At 32.2% G+C, this 24,419-nt stretch overlaps 1 protein-coding gene and 2 non-coding genes across 3 annotated transcripts in view; 2 read left to right on the top strand and 1 right to left on the bottom strand.

Annotated features, from left to right (window-relative positions):
- Nucleotides 1-24,043, bottom strand: part of LOC126774717 (dynein axonemal heavy chain 10) — a 57,905-nt gene extending 33,862 nt beyond the window's left edge. The window contains exons 1-41 of the mRNA XM_050496254.1: nucleotides 23,731-24,043; nucleotides 23,389-23,595; nucleotides 22,583-22,720; nucleotides 22,205-22,260; nucleotides 21,387-21,617; nucleotides 20,988-21,122; nucleotides 20,801-20,871; nucleotides 20,403-20,484; nucleotides 19,781-19,893; nucleotides 18,254-18,434; nucleotides 17,913-18,059; nucleotides 17,613-17,705; nucleotides 16,828-16,901; nucleotides 16,332-16,530; nucleotides 15,798-16,045; nucleotides 15,188-15,332; nucleotides 14,926-15,039; nucleotides 14,431-14,611; nucleotides 13,532-13,678; nucleotides 13,317-13,399; nucleotides 12,120-12,246; nucleotides 11,142-11,384; nucleotides 10,769-10,938; nucleotides 10,497-10,684; nucleotides 9,917-10,078; nucleotides 9,053-9,253; nucleotides 8,568-8,859; nucleotides 8,099-8,257; nucleotides 7,720-7,956; nucleotides 3,981-4,234; nucleotides 3,757-3,905; nucleotides 3,581-3,690; nucleotides 2,804-2,982; nucleotides 2,276-2,471; nucleotides 2,098-2,195; nucleotides 1,776-1,911; nucleotides 1,603-1,689; nucleotides 1,381-1,523; nucleotides 758-936; nucleotides 383-565; nucleotides 188-313 (exon numbers count right to left, since the gene is read on the bottom strand). Of these exons, the coding sequence (XP_050352211.1) occupies nucleotides 188-313; nucleotides 383-565; nucleotides 758-936; nucleotides 1,381-1,523; nucleotides 1,603-1,689; nucleotides 1,776-1,911; nucleotides 2,098-2,195; nucleotides 2,276-2,471; nucleotides 2,804-2,982; nucleotides 3,581-3,690; nucleotides 3,757-3,905; nucleotides 3,981-4,234; nucleotides 7,720-7,956; nucleotides 8,099-8,257; nucleotides 8,568-8,859; nucleotides 9,053-9,253; nucleotides 9,917-10,078; nucleotides 10,497-10,684; nucleotides 10,769-10,938; nucleotides 11,142-11,384; nucleotides 12,120-12,246; nucleotides 13,317-13,399; nucleotides 13,532-13,678; nucleotides 14,431-14,611; nucleotides 14,926-15,039; nucleotides 15,188-15,332; nucleotides 15,798-16,045; nucleotides 16,332-16,530; nucleotides 16,828-16,901; nucleotides 17,613-17,705; nucleotides 17,913-18,059; nucleotides 18,254-18,434; nucleotides 19,781-19,893; nucleotides 20,403-20,484; nucleotides 20,801-20,871; nucleotides 20,988-21,122; nucleotides 21,387-21,617; nucleotides 22,205-22,260; nucleotides 22,583-22,720; nucleotides 23,389-23,595; nucleotides 23,731-24,043 (6,577 nt within the window). The remainder of the gene's footprint in view (nucleotides 1-187; nucleotides 314-382; nucleotides 566-757; nucleotides 937-1,380; nucleotides 1,524-1,602; nucleotides 1,690-1,775; nucleotides 1,912-2,097; nucleotides 2,196-2,275; nucleotides 2,472-2,803; nucleotides 2,983-3,580; nucleotides 3,691-3,756; nucleotides 3,906-3,980; nucleotides 4,235-7,719; nucleotides 7,957-8,098; nucleotides 8,258-8,567; nucleotides 8,860-9,052; nucleotides 9,254-9,916; nucleotides 10,079-10,496; nucleotides 10,685-10,768; nucleotides 10,939-11,141; nucleotides 11,385-12,119; nucleotides 12,247-13,316; nucleotides 13,400-13,531; nucleotides 13,679-14,430; nucleotides 14,612-14,925; nucleotides 15,040-15,187; nucleotides 15,333-15,797; nucleotides 16,046-16,331; nucleotides 16,531-16,827; nucleotides 16,902-17,612; nucleotides 17,706-17,912; nucleotides 18,060-18,253; nucleotides 18,435-19,780; nucleotides 19,894-20,402; nucleotides 20,485-20,800; nucleotides 20,872-20,987; nucleotides 21,123-21,386; nucleotides 21,618-22,204; nucleotides 22,261-22,582; nucleotides 22,721-23,388; nucleotides 23,596-23,730) is intronic.
- Nucleotides 7,219-7,291, top strand: Trnaa-agc (transfer RNA alanine (anticodon AGC)). The gene has a single exon. It is a non-coding gene; the product is annotated as a tRNA-Ala (tRNA).
- On the top strand, nucleotides 7,379-7,451 carry Trnaa-agc (transfer RNA alanine (anticodon AGC)). The gene has a single exon. It is a non-coding gene; the product is annotated as a tRNA-Ala (tRNA).
- Nucleotides 24,044-24,419: the final 376 nt, after the last annotated feature.

Here is a 24,419-nt window from a genome sequence, read left to right as displayed (position 1 = left end):
AATTTGTGAAAATATAAGCACAGTCAGATTTACTAACTAAGCACTGTACGCTCATTAGTCACTTTTTGCACCATTGGCGGCCAATGATAAATAAACATTCAGATAAAAGTAAAATTGCTTAATTTGATTTCTATCAGCGTTTTAAAAACTGGAAATAATCCAATCAAATTCGACATAATATTGTTACCTGCAGGTGCACCTCCAAGTTGCATTGTAAGAGCTTGAGTGATAGTGAGATAAATTCGGTCTGTTAAAGGCGTAATAACAAGTCGACCATTAAGTCCCATATACTCGTAACCATATTCAAATAATCCTGTAAAATTATTTAATTGTATTTCATCATTTTTTATGGTTTACTTTTGTTATTATTGAAATTACATACCTGTGCATTGTTTTATCCAGAGATTATCATCTTTCTTCATCCAATAAAATCTAAGTTGGCTTTCCCATTCAAACTCGGCGGCTTCAGTAACGTTGTCCCGCACAAAGCCTTCGATAATATCGCGGGCGTGCACGTCAATTGTTGTTATCGTACGGAATTTTAGACGATCATTGGAAGATAAATCTGTATAATAACACATATATATGTGAGAGTGTAATTAATTCATAACTAAACTCGGCTTAACTGATACTGTAAGAGAGTCGTTTGTATAAAAAGTGTGAATATATATATTAAAATACTCGACAAATAATAAACAAAGTCTCCAAATTAAGGATTGATAAACTTAAAAGCCGAGAATAAATTTTACATCATCACCTTGTCTAACTTTAACAACCAGACCATCCAATTGTTCGTTTTGATGTTGCAAATGTTCCTTCATTGCTCTTTTGTTTCCGTTCCTGATACGTAAGAAAGTTTCCTCAGTCTCAGCGGTCCACCAAACACCGTTAGCAGCGAGACAAACCATGCCCTGATACTCCATAATCCAATCTGTCCTGAAGTGGTACCACAGAGTTAGCACTTTATTACAGAATTTCCACTGATTTTTGCTTATTAGAATTCAAAAATAATATTTTTAATCCACAGAACATCCGGTAAGTCCGATATACTTATACGAACAAAAATTAATTAGGTATACAACTAGTAAAAAAGAATACTGGTAATTTAAGCTCAAAGCCTTGTTAAAAATATCAAAAAATTAAACTTCTCAGAATTTGTAGTATAATTAGCTATCCGGTAGAAAGATTAGCCATTTTTTGTATAGTAGTGCGCTTGTCACTTATGTTTTAATTTTAATCACTTCAATTCATTTTAGATTATTATACGTTTTGTTCAATTTAAAAACACATGTTGATGTTACAAACGAACAAACTCTTCACCGTTATAATATTAGTTAAATATATGTGAATCGATCATTTTTAAATTATTAATAAGTCTACCTAGGTACTCTCCAATTCTTCCCATAATAGAATATTGCCTTTTTGCTTATGAACTTATTAGTATTGCGCATTTCAATCAAAACCAAATTCATCCAGTCCTCTACTCTCCCCTCTGTGTATACAACGCAACGAAAATCCATAATCTGGAATAAAGTTTTATGCATTTTAACGGTACATGTCACGCAAGTATATTTACATAACAAACAAACTTAGATACTTTACCTCTCCCTCTGCGGAAATCATTTTAGCAGCTACAGGGCGATTAGTGTGATCAACGTACAAATCTAATGCTCGTATATTGTCGAACATCTGGAAATTAATTAGTAAGTTAAGCTTAAAAAAACTAATTATTTCATGCCAATCACTTTACTGTATTTAAATGTTGCAATACAGACCTTGATCATATGCTCCTGTACACAACTGCATTCGCTACTTCCCAAAATAGATAATAATTCGTCAGTCGATATAAAGAAAAACCTCGGAAAAATTCGCCTCTTAGAATCCAAGTAATCATTGAGAGACTTCTGGCACCTATAATAAACGTTTGTTTAAATGACGTATTTTGTTAATCTATTTATCGCTTAGATAATTTCTTAAGACAATCGGGTTACTTTTGTAAACTTGGTCAAGATTGTTTTTAAAATGACGCGAAAGAAAACCTTATAGCCTTTAACCTTTAGCGCTTAGCGTTTAAAATGAACTTACTCATAGACTTACTTTTGTAAACCTAAGCCTAAGCCTATAAATTCTTCTAATCTACCACTAATGGTACAACAATCGACGACATTTAATCGCTTTGCGGTATCCAGCATTATCTGCAAATAAAATTTTATATGAATGCTCACACAACTCAAATAATATTCTCAAAGAACAAGTTATTTAGCGCTAATATCACCTTTCTAAAACTCTTATCAATATCATCGAATTTCTTCGCCTCCTCTGGCAGCTGCGTGCGAATGTCTCCACCCACAAATATGCCTTCGAGGTATAGCCATTTGCGTTGCGTTGCAAACCATTCCTCAATCACCTCCGATATCAGACCCAAACGACGCTCCCAGGTTTGGACTACCGTTAAGAATGGACCTATGAATCTAGAACACATCAAATTTAGAAAAAACTTTTTTATTTATTCATATGTTCGAAATAATGCAAGGAAAATATTTATGAAGTAATAAAATATTTAAGAAAAATATTTATAGAGAAAAACTCAACATTCATAAAATAACTACAAATACAGTGATAGAAACGAATAATTAGCTGTTTTAATTTATTTATATAAGCAACATGTGCCGTAATGGTAGAGCAGTACCAACTCAGTGGTCTTTCAAATACAGACGCCTGTAATATACTTCTTCCGTAAAAAAGGAGGTAATCTTTCCGGTCTTAGTTAAATATAAATATTTATAGTCGCAGTAGTGCTCACTGCGATGCGGCCATGCTCTGTAATGACATGGCATCGTCGTCTAACTTGACAACTATCTCGTCGCAGGGGTTGAGCGTATATCCGCGGTCCTCGCCGCGGTTGAAATGTCGCGCCACCGTAAACGCAATGTTTGCCCATGTTTCTTGCACGTCTCGAACGCCTCGTTCAATCGACAGTTCCTTTATTTATTAAATTATAATTTTAAAAAAATACGATACAAAATACAAACGATATAAAAGAACAATTATCATCAAAAAATAATCTTCTAATAAATAAAATGGTGTACAACCAAATCAGCTTGGAGACGTTTTTGCGTTTGTATAAATAAATACCCTAGATTTACATAATAATGGAAACAAATTGTGTACATGATTCTTTTGGGTGTAAATAATTTTTTTTAATTCTTGTTATTACTTTTTTCACTAACCCCCATACATTTTGTAATAAGAATAATAAACATAATGGCACGATTCTTCTAACGCAACTTATGCGAGTTCGAGACACGTGGTAGCTCGCACAAATTGGTTTATTCCAAATTTAGTCACTACTGCAAACGCATAAACGTCTCCAAGCTTATTTATCAATAATGGAGTGAACGCATGAAACGTTGTTACGAGGCCAATTTTTATTGAGCTTGAAGACGAAGACAATTTGACACAACAAAATAAGGTCCTGACTCTTTTTAAGAATAAAATATTTATTGTATTTAAGAATCGGATATTTTACGACAAAATGTGCATGAAAGAAACCAAAGCAATAGATATTTTTTAATATCACCTTTATAGCATGGTTCACGATTTCTTCAGCCACATCTTGATACTTATGTAATTCCATGGCAAACATATTCTCTAAAGTAAAACGTTCGGGGGACATGTCAAACTCTTGGCCTGTGAAGTATATCTTAGAATTAAAACGTTTAAAAAGTATAAACCAATTATTTTGCTAATAGTTACCAGTTTTGGCCATCAATTCTTTCCAATGTCGTTCTCGCATCGCCTCATTTTTTAAAGAAACCATCAGAGGAACGACATTTTTAAATTGTTTCATTTTTAAATCTAACATTAGACCAGTACTTGTGAGGCGAACCGCTTTCGGTAGTTTCCTAGATGATTATAAAATCGTAAGCATTTTGTCATAAGCGTAATAATTTTTATACCAAAAAATTACATTACACTACCTGTACTCTTTGAAAAATTGTTCAATGCCATCGACTAAAGCTTGAGGATTCAAATTAACCCAAAGTGTCTTGGCCCATAACTCACGGGCATTTTTTTGTGCTTTGTATATTTTATATATCTGTTCCATAGCTTGGAAGTCAGTTTTTGCTCGATTAAAACTTGAGAAGTCTGCGAGAGGATTGTCAAAAAGCTGTTCCGCCGCTTGAAGAATTCTTTTCCGTGACTCCAGTTCATCGAAAAGTTTTGTATATTCCTATGGTGAAAATATTAAGTATCATTATTCGATGGCAGCAAAGTAGATACGGACATCTGCATTTTTGTAAAAATGCTTTTTTTACGAAAATAAGCTTATATTAATATTAACCTTATCTACAAGTTTATATTAAACATTTTAAATTTTTCTAAGTAATTACAATTATCTGGTATGTAAATGAATACATCTACATTCCAATTTTAAAAAACGCCGCAGTAGAAACGGACATTTGAATTTGTGCGCCTTTATTTCGGAGTATCCACAGATGATTGAACCGCAAACAAAGACATCACTCACTTATCACACTCTTGCGCATACGTGGTTACGCAGGTATCCTGTTAATTTATCGCCCTTTTTTTTAAATCATATTCTTTATAGTACTCTACATTATTTATCCTTAAAATATTAGTTTCTATCAAGAATTTTACAAAAATATCAAACACAGCGTTGGAATATCAACAGCAGTTGACGACGCAGAATTTAAATAATAACTTAGTTTATTCGCACCTCATCTTTTTCATTAGAAGTAGTTTGAAAGTGATGATAATTGTTTCGTTATAAGATTTTTTTTAAAAGCGATGGTTAACATTTCTTACAATGCCAATGTCTATGGGCGTTGGTGATCACTTACCATCAGGTGGACCATATGCTCGTCCACCTTCCTATTCTATAAAAAAAACCAAAAATATTGCATAAACGGGGAAATGTATTTTTTTTGAAAGCTTCCGTTGCGTGCGCTGCCTAAACGGTTAAAGTTAAGCAACAATCACGTAAGCCAGAAATTGTTTTTCTTAAAAGATAAAAAAGCGTCCACGATATCATATGTGTATCATTTAAGGATGACTTACTATAACCTTTTTTATGGCAATCAAATTAGTTCTAAAATAATCCATTATTTGCTAAGATTTTTTTCTCATTGTTTTGTTAAATTTATAATTACTCGTTTTTTTAATAGTTAGATTTACCTTTCAGTTTTAAAAGGATACAATTTCTTATGAAGTTATCGTTTGCAGTCATAATAATTGAAGCACAGAGACAGAAATTAAAATATGTCGGAACAGATTTAAGGGAATTCTGATTTTCTAATGGCCAATTGTATGTTGCCCTATCTAGATTTGGATGCGGCGAAAACCAATAAATACTAATATCCCACGAAAATGAAACTAAAAATGTTGTTATTACTGAAATACTATAAGTCCACTTTTAGTGATATCTTTAAGTTATACACGGGTGGAACGGCGGACACAGCTCGTTACCAATAAAACAGTTAACCGAGTGATTAAAAATAGCCTGATATTCTGTAAATTGCAAGGGTGATTATACTTTTAAGAAACAGTGATATTCATTTTTTATATGTATATTAGCATTATACTTCATTTATATTAATTAATAAAAAAATGATTTTCTTTAATAGTTAATCTAAAGTATAATTTACTTAAAAATAGTTTTGGTTTTTTTGTCCATAAACAAAAATATATAATTATTATGAATAAATAATAAAACAAAACATTTGTGTGGCTTAGGAAATTAAATGAGTTTAACTGAGAGACGTAGATGAAGCTATGTGAAATGATATATGACAAGTAAATGAAGACATCCACAAAATGTTACTCTAAAAATGTTAAATACTGTTTTTATATCGCTTAGATTTCTTTAAATATCCTTAAAAAATAGTTCTGGAGGTTGTTACCTTAATTTATTAAATATTTTAATTAGAATGACCTCTATTTTGATTACAACGAATAAATGGATATCAGGCAGATGTCTTCTTTTACGTTGAGGCTTTTACAAAGTAAAAAAATACATCTACATTATTTCAGAAAACAATGAAATACTTTACTTTCTACTTTATACTTAATTGTACACCACAAAGAGCAGAAAAAAAAAATACAAAACCATGAATTCAGCCTAAATAAAAGTAATATACAATTTCGCCGACCTTATCGCTACATAGCGATCTCTTCCAGGCAACCAACGGAGTAAGTGATAACTCATAGGATATGAAGTAGGTGGTGCTCCAATAATAAAAAAGATAACATTAATTTATGATTAAACAAATTAATAAAAAAATGCAAATATAAAACACACATAATATATATCAATAAATAAATTATATTATAATTATTAAATAAATTATATTATAAATAGTCATAAAACCCGTTATACAATGAATAAAAAATGTTATTTTAAATCATCATGGAAAATTTCAAGTTAATTGATACATAAATCGTCGAAATGGTAACAATTTTTTACTTAATGTGCTCTCCTGAAAAATTGCTATTATGTAGATGTCCGTATCTACTTTGCTGCCATCGTATTAGTCTGCTTTATTACGCTATGTACTTAAACTAATTGTACTTGAAACATATTGATAAAAAGAAATTAAAGAGAAATTGTAAAATATTAACTTGTAAAGAATTAATACTTTTACAAATGTATGTAACAAAAGGCAAAATTTTTGTTGCAAGCGAATGGAGAAGCTAATTACTAAGTTATTTTTTAGCTAATTACATAAGCGTAGCTTAAATGTTACAGAGCTGGCTTAGCATGTGAGAGGTGACGGGATCAATTAGACAACGTCTTTAATTTGTTTTTTTTTTACGTACAACAATATTATTTAGTACTGAAACTTTTACTCGAGGTATTGTCTATGTTATTCCCGAAGTTTTCAACAGGGGCGTAGCTCAGATGGTAGAGCACTCGCTTAGCATGCGAGAGGTACCGGAATTGATACCCGGCGCCTTCAATGTTTATTTTATAGCATAATAATACTATTTAGTGCTAAAATTCTTACTCGAGATATAATCTTTATAATTGCCACAACATTTCAACGAGGGCGTAGCTCAGATTCAGATCAGGGCATGCGAGAGGGTACCAGGATTGATACCTGGCGTTTCCAATTTGTTTTTTAAAGTACATAATAGTACTTAGTACTTAAACTTCTATTCATGGTATTGTCTATGTAATTCCCATAAGTTTTCAACGGGGACGTAGCTCAGATGGTAGAGCGCTTGCTTAGCATGCGAGAGGTACCAGGATCGATACCTGGCGTCTCCAATTTGGTTTTTTATAGTATCATAATAGTATTTAGTACTTAAACTTGTATTCATGGTATTGTCTATGTAATTCCCATAAGTTTTCAACGGGGGCGTAGCTCAGAAGGTAGAGCGCTCGCTTAGCATGCGAGAGGTACCAGGATCGATACCTGGCGTCTCCAATTTGTTTTTTTATAGTACATAATAGTATTTAGTACTTAAACTTCTATTCGTGGTATTGTCTATGTAATTCCCATAAGTTTTCAACGGGGACGTAGCTCAGATGGTAGAGCGCTCGCTTAGCATGCGAGAGGTACCAGGATCGAAACCCGGTACCTTCAGTAAAAGAGATGAAATTATTTTTTTAGGGATTGTTGTTCTTATAAATGTAAGTTCGCGATTTAAGATTAAAATACTACCTGATCGAGTAAGTAATGTAAAACTTTTTACCTCCATAAGCAAAAGTCCTCTATCCATATCATCTCCGACTGTACCTGGTCCTTCAATATCAAACTTTTCAACGAAGTCGTCTAACTCTCTTAGGAAATTGGCAATCTCAACCACATTCAGTTTGGAGAACTTATCTTTTGTCTGTTCGAGGGTATTGCCCCGAAACAATGAAGTTTGGTAAAGACTACCCCAAGACGATTCAAGATTTTTGGCGAAATCAATGTCACCATCGGATACCTAAAACATTTAGTAGATGATTTTAATAAATTATAAATCGTTTTTTTTTGTCGTTTAATTCTGAAACATGAATTGAAAAAGAAAAAAAAAATAAAGAATATAAATAGAACCAAACAACAAATTTCCCGATTATCACGCTTACATCAATGCCGTGTTGTCGTAATATGTGAAAAATTTCCTGCATATTTCTAAATTTCACTTCAGCTGTAATCGTAAATTGTTGCACTTGTGTAATGGTTGCCATCACCAGCTTGAAGTCTTCGAGTCCTTTAATGTTCATGTTCATCGTCATTCGAAGAGACTGAGGAATAAGTTTTAAGATTAGATTTTATATAGTGATAAATATATATATATATTTATCACTATTTCGGTCATTAGTACAAAAGCTATTGTTAAATTTAATATATATATCTGTAAACATAATGTTTAATTAAAGCCTAAATGTGATTATTATAAACATATTAATAAATGAAATTACTAAGTAGGTTACAGCCCAATATAAAAATTCTCTCACTTTATCCTATACACGTACCAACACTCCTTAAAATAATCATAATATATTTTAATTATCACTTCGTTTGTAAATAATAGTTAGAAGAATGTGAACATACCTCGATTTGATTTTTCAAATCATACATATTCATTTTTGTTTTTGATGCAATACATTGACCAAGGATATCTTTCCATTCTTGTGCGTGTCCCTGCACTTGGTGTATTATCGGCCGTAAATTAACTCTTATAGCCCCGATATCCACATATTTTATATGAGCATTTAAGTCTGCTATAATATCTTCGAAGAAGAAAAATTTTTCATCATATTTATGGATCTGTTCATATTTTTGAACATATTTTTCACAAGAAAGATGCTTATCGAAAGCCCATAAATGTTGATACTTGTGCCATCTGGTGTAAAAAATCAGTAATAAATTATTTAAAATCTAGAAAACCTTTTATATTCAAAAATGCGGTTATGATGAGCAACAAATATATATATAACATCCATAATTTCAGAACACAGTATTAAGTTAAAATTGTTCTTAACGTTTTTATTGATTTCTAGTTTTAATTAAATGTATATTTAAAACACGATTCTTACTTTTGTATATAAGTGTTAATATCCTGCGTAAGGCGATACACAGTATCTTGTATGAGAAGCGTGACATCATTAATGGCAACCACTCGTAGTATATCCTCGAAATAGGAGAAGACGTAGAACTCATTGCCTGTCGCCTCGACAATCCTCTGAGGAGGGCATGGGATGCAAGTTTTTTTCATCCAACGAGGGAAAGTAGTCAATCTATAAAAACAAAATAGTTTGACGTTGTTCTGCTAAATACATACATTATAAAAGATTGCCACTTAAACATTATCTTTTAATAAAATAATCTCAAAAAGAAGAGAAGGCCTAACCCAATTTGGGACATTTACAGACTGTTATATCCGTCTTATTTCAATGGCATGACCCACTTAAATAAGATTTGAATAAATAACAATCTGTATGTGTTCCACTGTTGGGCAATATCTTCACCCATTGAAGAGATGGTATGGAGCTTATTCCATAATGCTTTGATGCGAGTTGGTAATTATATAAGCAGATTTTCAGTGTAATTCGACACATGCAGGTATCCTCACGATGTTTTTCGTCATCTTCGAGCACTTTAGTCAGTATTTATGTAAAATACAATAACAACCGTACGTTTGGTGAACCTTGGTTAGACAGTGGGGGTGGACGGTAAGGGGACGCTGGCAAGACGGCAGCGCGTTGTGTTCATTCAGTTCTATGAGTATTCATATTAGTAGTTACAAAGATGGCGGGACATGGTCCTCCAAGCGCGACGGCGCTGTTTGACATCTTTTTCTTCTAAGTTAACTAGTAGTCGCGATCCCGCCCTACCGTCTGACCATACCATAAATACGGTTTTTTGTAAATACACAGTCATGCATATTTATATAAAGTGACCTATTCAAGAAGTGTTTGATGTTATATCCGAGTATGTTGCAGAGCTCGGAGGGTGCAGGGCGCGCGGCGATATCAGGTGCCGCGAGCACCGCGTCCACCTGGAACAGCGGCGTGTTGCCACTTAAAGTGCTCTGGAACTGTTGGAGATTCTCCAGAGTTAGCCTGAAAGTGTAAATACAAATATGATTGGTTTTTATTGTATCATTTGTACGTTTGTTGAATATGCATCTTACAGTCGTTAACATAAGCAGTTCCATTGGCTCATTAGTCCTTAATACCGGTAATAAATAATGTGCGGAAAATCTGTTATTAATTGTTATAGACCTAGACTAGTTTTGTTTTACAAGTATTGCAACCTATACACGAATTTCAGATTATTATTGTATTGTCTCTTAATGCATTTAAAATTTATAATAATCGATGAAATTATGTCACTCGATGAAATACCTATGTGATATTTTTTCTGATTGTTATTATTTTAATTAATTAGGATCAAATTATTTATAATCGTAACTATTCAAAAATATCTAACGTTACAAAATATTACCATACATACAAAAACAAAAGACAAAGTGCTTACGTAACAAGGCTTTTGAAAATTTTCTTTTCCCAGAAGGTGTAGTATGATGACATGACTTCGGAGCGTCCAGTGCTGGTTCCAAGAATCAGGTATTCAAGTTTCATAAGATTGGGACCGATGCGGTCATAGAGTCGGGATAAGTTCGCAGTACGCTCGAGTCGGTCATTTTCCACCTCCACGAAGTAAGTCTAAAATTGAATAGGTTAATGAATATAATGCTCTTAATTCAATAGTTTACTCATGACTTGATTTCAATCATAATTTTGATGAACCTTGCAAGGATATATCCATGTATCATCTGGTTCCCCTGTATTTGGGTCGACGTAGTTCTTTGGCCGCACACAAGGGAATAAATCAAACATTTCTATCTGATCGAGCAGAAACTGAATTTCTTTTTCCACCATCTTTAATTGTTGATATATAGCTTTCAGTGAGTTCTCGCCTAAAAATGGGCAAATGTAGAATGAAATTTTGAGTAAAAGCGATTTAAATCTGCAATTTCTTATTAATTTATGTATACTTTTTCAAATTAGATATAAGTTTATAAGTAATAGTTAAGTATTTTAACGTCAGAACGACGATAAGAAAAATAAATAAAATTAAATTTTCCTCAAATATTGTATGTAAAAGAAATATTAAAGTTACCCTTCGTAATATCCTTTATATAATCATTTATCCCCAAAGCCGTCCAAGTGATCCTGGTCAATCCCGGTAGGATATGTCTCTCCATGTCTAGAAGATGCTTCTTCATAAGGTGCGTTTCTGATATACTGAGGGATGCTGTGCTAGCATTGTATTTCAGTATCACGTTCTCTAACGCTTCCAGTTCGTAGTAAAGTCGAGCCTTTTGCATAGACACATCGCGAATATTGAGCGGTACGTCGAACCCTGTTTAAGTAGATTTTTACGACATTTAAATCCCTAGTTTTGTAACATTATACTATTCATAATAAAATTGTTATTAGAAGGCGTTTTTAAATTAGTAGTTTTAGTTATGTTTAATTAAGTAAGTAAAAATCAGTTAAACGTGCTTTAACTTAGCGACAGCTTAACTTAAGCGATCCCGGTGCGCTCCTTGTTAAGGCGCTGGTTTTTAGTGGGTTCGGATGTTCGGGACCCACTCAGCGCCTTGGACACCGGCGAGTACCACACGGGGTAACAAAAACCACCGTTCTCGTGGGGGAAACACGTAATGCGTTTTTCCAGTTTTTGTAAAAAAAAAGCCACAGCTAACTTATGCTATATATACTAAAACATAGAAAAAAAAACAAATAAACGCACTGCTATCAGTTTTTGAGTTATTAATTCGTGTCAGTTTTAGATTATTTCGAGTCTTTATTGAAACTTTTAAAACAATATATCATCGATGCCTTCTTATTGTAGTGCAATTACTTATTATTGTTCTTACACTATGATTGCATAAACATTTTCACACTTATTAATATAAGGATACAATTTAATTAAAAGGGGAATTTAATGAGTAAGTTCCCAAGTACATACGTTTTTGTGTTCAGAAGTTTTTAAAATTAAGAACATTTCACATACTAAAACTACTTTTATATTCATTATTCTTATATAAGACATTATAAATTAGATTCGTATAAAATAGTAATGAAATTTAACCTAATTTCTCCATAAGCTCCGCCTCATGTATGATTAGGAAGATGTGCCTGTCGAAATTAGGCTGAAACTCTAGGTCATACTCTTGCATCAGCTTGTGAACTGTCATATCTCTCCAAGTAACATCGGTCTGTAATAACGTGAACATTTTGATTCAAAAAAGAGAATTTTCGTATTTATTTTACAATAGTGAGTTAAGTGCTCCTAGCCGAAATTGGCCACTGTGGTTATTCTTAACGTAGACTCGCCAATTTCGTAACATATATTATAGTGAACAACTGTATAAACTTGTATAAACAAATTTAATTTTATACAACTAAAATTAATGATTTTAATATAAGATAGACATAACAAAAATACATCCGATCAGCTCAAAATCTTGACTACTGGACCGATGTGTGAATAATATGTGTGTATGAATAAGAATTGAATCGTATGTTTTCCGAAGTACGGGTATACGGGTATAAAAAAAATTGGCAGTGCTGCCTGCCAATTTTTTTTAACAGAAAAGTCTCATAAGTTGTTTTGGCATGACCGAACTTGAGGCCTTTTAAATTACAATAAAACATGGAGAAATATAAAAAAAACACTAATTACACAATAATTATCATAATATCCTGAACAAACAGTTTTTGGCGAAAGCGCTATGTAATATATTTTTTTATTTATATGAAAACTTAGTAACACAGTTACTTGGTGGTAGGTAATGCAGGCCTTGAGCAAGCCCGTCACCACCCACTCATCAGATATAATACCACTAAACAGCAATGCTTAGTAGTGTTGTGTTCCGGTTTGGACGGATGAGTGAAATCAGTACACAAGGGACATAACATCTTCATTTGACGAGCCGGTTGGCGTGGTTGGTAAGATACCTGCCTTTCACGACGAAGGTTGTGGGTTCGAATCCCACCCAGGACAAACATTTGTTTGCATGAACATGTCTGTTTGTCCTGAGTCTGGGTGTAATTATCTATATAAGTATGTATTTACAAAAAGAAAAGTAGAATATGTAGTATATCAGTTGTCTGGTTTCCATAGCACAAGCTTAATTTGGGATCAGATGGCCGTGTGTGAATATTGTCCCAAGATATTATTATTATTTTTATTCGAGCTTAGTAGCGCATTGGCGATACAAGGAATGGTTGATATTTCTTACAGCGCCAATGAAATACAAAAAGAAATGTATTAAAATGCATTTACCAATCCTTCTTTCGCTAGAAGTGACACGGAGCTCGGTGATCTCACATTCTCATAGTGTTGTCCAGGAATCCGCATCAACATTACTAAATTAATAACATATTTTTTATCCTATGTTAAAAAATACTATTGCTTGTTTTTACAAAATGTCCGATAAAAAGCTGATACTAGCATTCTTTACTGTCTAAACTTAAAATTTATATACGTGTAGCACATACAAGCTTTGTCTCTCCTGCGTTTGTCAGCGATCTCCTTGTTTACTATATCAATGGGCTTAATGGACATGTTAGACGCTTTCTTTTTGGCCACATGGGCTCTTCCCGCTGCAGTCAGTTGCATCCCTCGACCCTTTGATGTCATTGGATCTATTTTTTATTACAATACGAAAAAATATTAATTTGAGAGAATATTTCATTTGTATATGGGTTTTCTTTATTTTTATATTATATTATGCATGTATATAATAGTAGTCAAAATAATAATGATAATATATACATTTGTTATGGAGAAACAATAGTAAAATTTCATGTGCATTGTTATTCTTGTGCGGTAATGGAAAATAACATGAGGAAACGTGTATATATGTATTGTATAGAATGAAAATCTGCCACGAGAACATCCAACCTGCAATGGAATGACATGACGAAATAATCCATGCACATTCTCATCAAGAGGAGTAGGCAATTTACTCAGCAATGTATTTCATAAAACAAAATGAAAAAGGTTCCAATTTGATTGATGGCATGATAAGGATGATATCAAATTATTTTACTTGATAAATGGATGGTGCAAAAACTAATTTTATACAACCAAGTTACTAAAATTCTCCTGTAAAAAAGAGTAATAAGATTACCATGTTCCATCGTCAGATATTTTAATGACAAAAGCCGGTATTAATAATTACGACGCTATTATTCCTAAATAAATAACGAAGATAGCGGGTTCCAGTGGGCAATCACCGCTGAGTTTCCATATGCTTCATATGTGTTTATAATTTATTTGGAAGGAAAACATAGTAAGGAATATCTGCATGTTTCAAAAAATTGGAACAGCGTGGTTGAATAATATACCAGCCAGTAGTGAGACATTTAAAAGACTATAAAAAACGATATAATACCTTCTTCCTTCTTGAACACGACGTGTAGTATATTCTTCTTCATCGTATTATCGACGAAGTCTGAAGCATCCTTAACCCAATCCCTATATTTAGCTTCCTCATATTCCTTTATAAGTTTGGAGAACGCTTTGTATTGTAAGAAGGCGGTTTTCTTTTGCTCGCAATCGTTAAGTTCTGGTACCTTTGAAAATATTTATATTTAGATCAGAATAGTGAAGAAAACGTTCTCTTGCCTTGTTCAATTTAATATTTAAATTTCTAAGTATTTTGCAGGCGAATGTCTTTGTGATTCGACTCGTTTTATGTAAGAAAAATTCCTTTGTATACGAGGAAAAAAAATCGAAAAACGTATTATGCCAGAAAATGTTTGCCAAGCTAAGATCTAATGAACACATAATTGACTGGACACGAATGTGCGTATTTGTAATAGGTTTTGGATTTTTCCATACTATTAAATAAAGCAGACAGTGAAGAAAAAATATATTTTATACTCACTTTCTTGAACTTCATAATGGGTTGTTTCATCTTATTGAAGAGAGCCCTTGCCCAGTAGATGGCGCCGGCGACCGGCGGGTGATTTCGAAGTAAAGGTGGATTTTTACGAAAACGCTATAGAAAAAATAAAACATATTTATATTATAGCTTTGGAAAAGGCTTGGACTACGGTATGATGTTAATTTTACCATTTACTAACAATACTATGTAACTAATATATGTCTTATATATTAATGTGCATTTAGTATTCGAAATGACATACGGTGAATTTATCTTCTATAGCTGTTATCTCTTTAATGAACTGTCGCATGACGAGGTCGAATTTCGTAGCGAGTTGACGTCTAATAGCCTCCCTTGTGTCGAACTCTAGGAATTTAAGAAGCACATCTAGAGCTTCTTCTGAGGATCTAAATAAATATACACTCTTTAAAATACGTGATACATGGAGTTGAATATTTATTATTTTCTAATCTGGTTTCAATGTTACTGTTTATGAAGAAATGGTCGATATTTAATATAAGTAAAATTAAATTATCAGCATGATTGTGACGTTAGGTACATGATGAGAACCGTAGTGTTTCACAATCATGTCGAGTATTCTTCGATAAATAACATAAATGCAACCAGATCACTCAATTCAAATATTATAATGTAATATCATGTAATCATATTATAAATAATTATTACTCAATACTTAATGATCACGACCTTAATTGTAACGTTGCTTAGCCGCAGTTAAATTAAACACTGTTTTTTTCTCTTTCTGACATTTTTGATTTGATATTTGAGAGAAGAAGACACAGCATTGTAGTTATAGCTAAACAATAATTAGTGATTGTGAACTTAAGACCTGTATCCACTAAGAAACTTACCGTAAATTACCAAAGCTTTGATTTATATAATTTTTAGCTTCTTCTTCCAAATATCTAACTTCGTTCCAGAAGTCACCCATGATGACATCCCAGTTCTCTTTATTGTCAAACACGAACACACTGAAGTCGATAGTACGTATTGGGTATATAAGCTTCTTGACCCTCTTCCGTACATCGTCAATTTGAGTTGGATCGCTTATTATCGATTTTAATTCATTACCAAATATACGCTCAAAATCGATTAGTACCTGTATGACGTAATGATTATGTAATAAACACCAATTAAGTAAATAACTAATTTTAAGCTTTTGTCATAAAATCATTAATAAATAAGGTATATCTTATATTATATTGATTGATGAAAATGACTAACCACTGAATTTCTTGCCAGTTCTTCTCTTTACAAAATTTAATTTATCTTGTAAAATAGCGCTTCAAAAGAGCTTGTAGAAACTTTTGATTTTTATTGTTGTTTGGTTCTGAATTTGGTTGAAATTTATTTTGATTTTGATTTGATCTTTGATTATCATTTACCTGCACAACGTCTCCTAGATCTCTAGCAACGGTACCGATGTAGTCGGTGCGAGTGAACAGCAACGGTTGGTCGAATTCCCAGCGCGCTCCCTTACCGCTCAATTCAATGTTACGTCTAGTTTCCTTATACAGAGTATGCCACATTTCCATTATCTTTTGACCAGCTCGGGCGAGCGATAGAATCTCATCATTTTGCTTACTATAACAAATTATATTTTATAACAAAAGTAACATCTTATGAGTATACAATTCTTATAATCTCATACTAATCGGGAACTAAGTTATCAGAATCGCTTGATAAAAACTGATTGAAAATTTTAAAACGATCAAAATTACAATATTTTTAAAATAATGACAATACAATGTAGTGAAATCTTACTCGAATAGCTTGTAAACATTCAGAAATCGCTCCAATTTATTACACAAGGCCCATGAAATTCTTTCAAGTAACGGAATCATCGTTTCATCTGTGCGATAACCTTTTGAAAGTACCCACATCATGTAGATACTTTCAACAAGTTCCGGTAACATGTCGATTACTTGTTGGAGTGAAGAATCGTCTTCTATCACCTGTAGTAAATATATTTATTTATTTAATAAGCACACTAACAATACACATATAACACACACACACACCCACAACATACACACATAAACAACTGATACTTATCAATTATAAATGTACATAACATTCATAGATTATCAAGTAAACATGTTTTAAAAATGAAAAATAAAATTAACAATCCATATCATTTAACACAATTATGAAACAAAAACAACAGGAATTTAAGTAATATATTAAGTAGATCTATTTTAACATTATTTCTCACTATTTTGATATTGAATTAACCGACGTAAAATGATTGATGAGCTTTTTTTTTTAAATATTGAAACTGTCGTGAGAGATCTAAATGCCATGTCCTCGTATAATTGTTGTAAATTCGTTATGATTAGCACATATACACACTATCGAAGCTAGCTTTCTAAGACGAAAGAAGTTGTTTAGTTATTATCTACTTCTACACCGTCTACTATTATAAATCTTTACTTTTATTATAAATGCGAAACTAACTCTGTCTATTATGCTTTCACGGCTAAACCACTGAACCTATTTTGATGAAATTTGATACGCATCAAGCTAAAACCCACGAACGGACATTGGTCACTGACAGCTACCCCCCCTTCCCACCTATTAAGCGCGGGCGAAGTCACGGGCGAAACTAGTTATAAATATTTTAATAATTTGTTATTCAAACATCTGCTTCTGTGATAAAAACTTACGGTGAAAAAACGCATTAGTGTTGACAAAAACTTGAGATTATCTCCAGCAAGATTATATTGTTCCATTAGTTTCTCTTTATAGTTCTGGAAACCCTGTAATCAACATTAATAACAGGCTATTAGTTGTATAGTGTTGTTAAAACAGTGAGAATTGAATTATTTCCAAGCTTTAATTGCACATAGCCATGACAATGGATAAGGTAAAATTGTGGTCGGTACGAGAACTTGTATCTTGCTTTTATGTCGATAATTTGTAAATTGTGTTTCGAAGATCAAGAAATAAACTAAAACAAAATTTACCTCCAAATAAGAAGGAGATGCTTTCTTCAAAAGTGACAATATTTTGACAACCATCGGTTGTTTCAGCTGTTCCACGAGAAGTGATATCTCAGCATCTCTCTCACGCCAGTATTTGTACTCTGCCACTGGACCCTCGCCTTCTCGTGTCTGGGTGATAATAATGGAAATTAATCTCATAATGCCATTTGATGCAAATATTGTATGTAAATAATTTTTACTGTATTTTAATGTAAAAAACAAAACATACAAAAGTATGAATATGCTTATTTATATTATATTATAACTTCTATTATTATAAAAAAAAAATGAAATAAAAAAATAAAAATAGTCTATTATTCCACCTTCCCCAAACATGCTGATATCGTAGAATCGATGTGAGATTGCCACATCATGACAGCCTCTTCTAGCTGAGTAGTCAATTCAGGATCATTGAACTCAATATGTCCAGGTGAACGCTCTTCCGTTAGAGCTGGTATGTTTGGCATTGGCAGCTGTATGTCACCTTCAATGTGCTCAATTGTCCTTGGATTTGGAAAATCAAACTTAACTAAGATTAAATATAAAGTAGTCATAAATAAACTAAAGTGGAAGATTTTCATGACACATGCAGGTTTCCTGAGAATGCTTTTCTTCACCGCCAAGCCGCTAGCACTTGGCTAGTTACCTATTGAAGAGTATTTTTAAAGGTTTTTAAGAAAGGAACACTAATAAGATTTATTAAAAAAGTATCATATAATCTATGTAATCCAAATTCTATCAAAAACCAAAATTAAATTTGTTATACGTACTAGATTATATAATCCCCAGACCTGGAGAATATGTTTAAAACTGTCAGCTGAATCGGTGGTATGAAACTGGTTTAAAATTCAGTTGCCCATTTTATCCACATTAGTATGTAGATAGTATCACTTAATTATTTCACTAATATTTATATAACTAAATACACTGCAAATAGTTGTTTATTTAAATGGAACTTAGAATGAAAGTAAACAAAAATATATCCATATAAATAAATTTTTTACTGGTGGTAGAGCTTTGTGCAAGGTCGTCTGGGTAGGTAACACCCACTCATCAGATATTCTACCGCAAAACACTACTTGGTATTGTTGTTTTCCGGTTTGAAGGGTGAGTGAGCCAGTGTAATAGACAAAAGGGACAAAACATCTTAGTTCCCAAGGTTGGTAGCGCATTGGTGATGTAAGCGATGGTTAACATTTCTTACAATGCCAATGTCTATTGGCGTTGGTGACCACCTACCATCAGGTGGCCCATATGCTCGTCCGCCTTCCTATTCTATAAAAAAAATACATAACACGGTTTATTGATATAATATATCTTTTTACAGGACATATTACGTCTTGCAGTTGTGATGTCAGAAAAGTTACTCGATTTCTTCCTGCACTAGATACGTCGGACATTAAAGTTGTCGATGTAACAAGTTCCGACATGAGACAATATAACGTCATTGCATCAACACGGCAATGTTAGCGTTATTTAATTATTGATACTTATATATCCGCTATTTTTAGTAACACACTGTTTTATATAATAGTAACTCTATTTTGTGTTTAAAATACATTCAAATATTGTTTATATTTATAAATAAAAATAAATATCCAATCAGATTAAACTTTTAGAATAAAGAAAGGGAAAATAACGGAATTTCTATGAGAAACGCAAATAGAAGAAATAGATTAAGACGGAATGTATTCCAATTACTAAGACAACATCCACATAAGCTACTCACATAAACAGAACATAATCAATTTTACATGATGGAGTAAATATATATTGAAATTTATTATCTGATAATAAAAACGAACTAAAATAATATTGAATGTAACATTTCACAAATGTAATAACCTTACCATTCCACAATTCCCACGAGATTTTTAATATCAGTTATGACTTCCGATGCGGTGGGTTTCTTTTCAAAGTCATCCTTTGTTTCTGAAATCGGAGCATCCATATCAGAGATATCCTGAAACGTGACAAAAACGATTTGATTAAAAGACGCGTCGATGTAAAAATATTTTACATAACATTCCATATATTTCGTACTTAGGACTAATATTCAAAGTAATATTAACATATTTTATATTGGTTACAGCTTAGATACTTCTCATACAATTATTGTTTTGTATTTTTGATCTAGTTAGGAGAAAAATACAAAACAACAAATACCACAAACAAGTTAAAATTATGAATTTTCGCTATAGTTACATGTAAGAATTAATTATAAATAAAAAATAAAATAAGTAATTTTAATAGGACTATTAATTTCACGATAACAATAATATTAGCCGTAAATTATATAGAGTTCATCCATACTTAAAAAATTAGAGTAATATTATTAATGCGACGGATGAAACACTGGTGGAATAAACTCAATTCAAATTACGTTTTTTATTATAAAACGATCATATTTCTATTCAATAATAATTATATAATTGCGATATATAAGCATATAGACTATATGTTTTTATTTACCCGTGTAATTATTGAAGATGTAGGTATCGCTGGTATTAACTTTCGAGGAACCGTAGATGATTCGGAATGCATATTTTTAATCCTGCATATAACAATAACAATTATCAAACATAAGGACTTAAATATATATATATATATATCAGCTAATGCAAATTTTTTTACAAAACAAGATGATTAGCACACAGTACTCGATAGCCAACAAACCTAACGACGTTGCTAGTTTTTTTAAATGCATTTAATATATATATATTGCTTACTTAAAACTTAATTACTTATTTTTAGAATATGCAAGTGATACAAAATTAAGTAATGTGCATAAAAATTACACAATATACTTAGCAGTTGTGGCTGATACAGTATATTATACACTTGTAGCTTAATAATTTTCCTTAACTTACCGTCTCTCGGCATTTTCTCCTCTAGCAACATTAGACATTCTGCGGTAGTCGGACGGGCGAAGATAATTCACCTTTAAATAGAAAATTATATACGTTATTAGTGTGCTTAGACCAAAAATAATGTGGAAAAAATATTGTTGAAGGATCATCTTGAACTATACAGTTCAATAAAGAAAATATTACATACCTCTGAAGTATTATCCTCCATTTGATAATGTTGTCCTGCGTACGAGAGCTGACGAGAAAGAACGGTCGTGGACTGGTGATCCGTCCCCATAGAGACTATTTCACGAAACTGCTTCTCGAACAGTGATATAAATGTCTGTAATAGTTTGTTAACAAAATTATATAGTGTATAGAATTGGTCGATTCTGATTATTATATACAATTAAAGATGCTTAAAGTAATTAGATTTCTAAATAAATTTTAATATGTTTAAATCATCTTAACAAAGCGCAGAGCTAAATAAAAAATACATAGAATGACGTATCTAGTATTCTCATTATGATGATTTTATTATAGTCAGTTATGGTCCAAATTTCATATAAAATAGACATTAAACAAGACTTTAAAATAATAAATTCACCTCTTTAAGTTGCAATCCTAAACTCATTAGAACTTTTCCGCTAGTTGATCCCACTAAAATATACTCTGGCATTTTTTGCTTAGTCATTTTAGGTGTTTCGGCCAATGGTATTTCATCCTGAGTCTGTCTGATGAAATAGATGTATCGTCGATTCCTGTTAGTTACTTGAGGTGTGAACGCGCCGAAAACTGGTACCAGCTTAGGATATTGGATTATACGTGGGACTGATCGCTGGATTAAGAAAAAAAACACACATTTATTATTTATTTGAGAACCTTTTATTTAATGAACTGGGTATGATAATGATTACTTTAGATTTAAGTATTCAATCCAATGTAAGATACGTTACAATATTAGTTCGACAGTAACGAAATGCCGTAATGGCCCAATGGTTAGAAGACGTAAACCTTAACCGATGACTTAGAGTCCAAATCCGGTTCAGAACCACGGATTTTTATTTCTTTATGCGCTTAATTTGTTTTTTATAATTCATCTCGTGCTTGGTGGTGAAATTATTGCACGTGTATCCACCAACCCATATTGGACCATCGTGGTGGAATAAAATCCAAAAAATTCTCTTCAAAAAAGAAAGGAGGCCTTAGCCCAGCAGATGGGCATTTACAGGCTGTTACTTTACTTTATTAAATAAATATTTATGAATAATCCATGAACATAATAACATTATGTTAATTAAATTAAAATTAATAAGAAATTACACTTTATAGCTTTTGATATGCCATCAGGCATATCTTACTTAAAAACAGAAATCTTAAAAAAAAACTGATATTTAGAGGGTATGCAATAAAAAATTTACTTACAATGACTGTATAAAATTCCAAAGTCCCATCAACTTCGGGATCCAGATCTTCAGGAGCTACATTCAGGAGCATACATTTTATGTATTAAACCTTTTTAAAACTAAAAGTGATTATAATTCATCTCGTGCTTTACGGTGAAGGAAAACATCGTGAGGAAACCTGCATGTGTCTAATTTCACTGAAATTCTGCCACATGTGAATTCTACCAACTCGAATTGGAGCAGCGTGGTGGAATAAGCTCCAAACCTTCTCCTCAAAAAGAGGAGAGGAGGCCTTTAGCCCAGCAGTGGGACATTCACAGGCTGTTACGGATTACGGACGGAAAACTAAAAGTATTATGATCAAAAGGATGAACCAATTATTTAGAATAATAATTACGCGCTGGAAATGAGTATAAATCCTCTGCGACCAATGGAGGTTCCTCTTCATCCAATCGCAAGTCTATGGACGTCCTCACACCTTCCTCTAAATCAAATACTTCTGTAACAGCTGCTGCTGCTGTGAGTACTTCTTCATCTATAAGTTTTTATATTGTTATTATATTTCCATAATATGATTTTAATGTAATTTATATGTGAAGAATACACCTTACCATCGTCTATATCCGCTTCTGCAAGAAAAGTATGAAACCAGGCGTTAAAATCATTTGGTCTTATATAAAAATATTGTAAAAATAGTAATGGTATTGATACCATTAAATATATCATCAAAATGTTATAAATTTATAATCTTTATATAATAAAATATTCGATTTGATGTCATTTTGTGAAAATTCTTTTTACTATTTAACGAATATTAAAAAGAATTTAAGAAAAACGAATAATAAATCGTGTTAGATTTTACAGATAGGTAGGTAGCACTGCTTTATATTGGTGATGGCAAAACAATAATACTTAGTATTGTTGTTTTTCGGTTTGAAGAAACAACCTGCGCCTGAGTTTACGCAAGTGAACTAGTGTAAACTCAGGCACAGGGGACAAAAAATCTTAGTTTCTAAAGTTAGCTGGTATTGGCTATATAAGGGTTGGTTAATATTTCTTACAGTTAATCTTTATTAGCTGGCATTGGCTATATAATGGATGGTTAATATTTCTTACAGTTAATCTAATAATTAAGATTTAGCTTTTGTTAATATTGCCATACAAAAGCTAAATCTCTGTTACCTAATATTAAATAGAATTTACCTTTCATACTTCTCATACTTTTCAGACTTTTAATACTCTTCATACTTTTCATGCTCTTCATACTTTTCATACTCTTCATACTCTTTGCTTTCTTGTCATCTTCAATTGCATCTTCAGATTCTGGTTCTACTACAGCGTCAGCTTTACCTTTTTTACCTTTCTTGCCTTTCTTTGTTGATGGCGGAGGTGGTGGTGGTGGAATTATTCCTGTGACATCATCATAATAAAATGTATGTAGTATATAATATTAAAGAAATAGGTAAAATTATTTAAGATAAATATATATTATAATTTGAGCATTGAAAAATCAAACAAATTGTTAAACAGGAGCGAATCACTAACGCCATTCCGTAAATTCCTTGTCCTCATGAATTAACTTATCGACAATTATTTTAGAAATGTAAAATGTACGTTTATCGAGGGACAATTCGTTTGGCTTAAGAGGAGCCGTTATAAAAGTCGCAAGTTTTTGCTTTGCATCTCCTTCGTCTAGTAGATTGTAGAAGAGTTCCTCATCATTTATGCCTATGTATGTAAGAATGCGTTCCTTAAACCATTGAACTCTAGGATCATTCCTAAAGTCAAGTTCTAAGTCCAGTCCTTCTGCAATAGATTGTTTGTCTGAATCCTTCGATTTTGTATCTTCTTCCGTCATTTTATACACAGGTTGAAGAACCCTGTAAATATTTTTTATAATTATATTCTCAATAAAAATATTAAGCATTTTCTTTTGTGAAATGAAGTCGGTCAACAAAATTCACATTGATTTTATTGGTCACCAACCTTCGATAGAAGATGGCACTATTATAATAAGAACTACTGAATGTAATTCGTTTATATTGATTAAAAAATGTAAGATCCATACATGTACAATATAATTTTATAACATATGTTCAGTTAAAGAAAAGAGCATTTTATTCTAAAAGTAAAAAAAAGTAAGTTTTGTTTTAAAAAGAAGTATTCGATCCCTTCTATTTTCAGATAAGGTGTCAAGAATTTTTTTATTAGCCCGCAAGTATGCCCACATGGAT

The sequence above is a fragment of the Nymphalis io genome, chromosome 17, assembly GCF_905147045.1.
Source record: "Nymphalis io chromosome 17, ilAglIoxx1.1, whole genome shotgun sequence".
Lineage (NCBI taxonomy): Eukaryota > Metazoa > Arthropoda > Insecta > Lepidoptera > Nymphalidae > Nymphalis > Nymphalis io.
The sequence above is the reverse complement of the archived record's forward strand: the minus strand, read 5'-3'. Positions and strand labels throughout refer to the sequence as shown.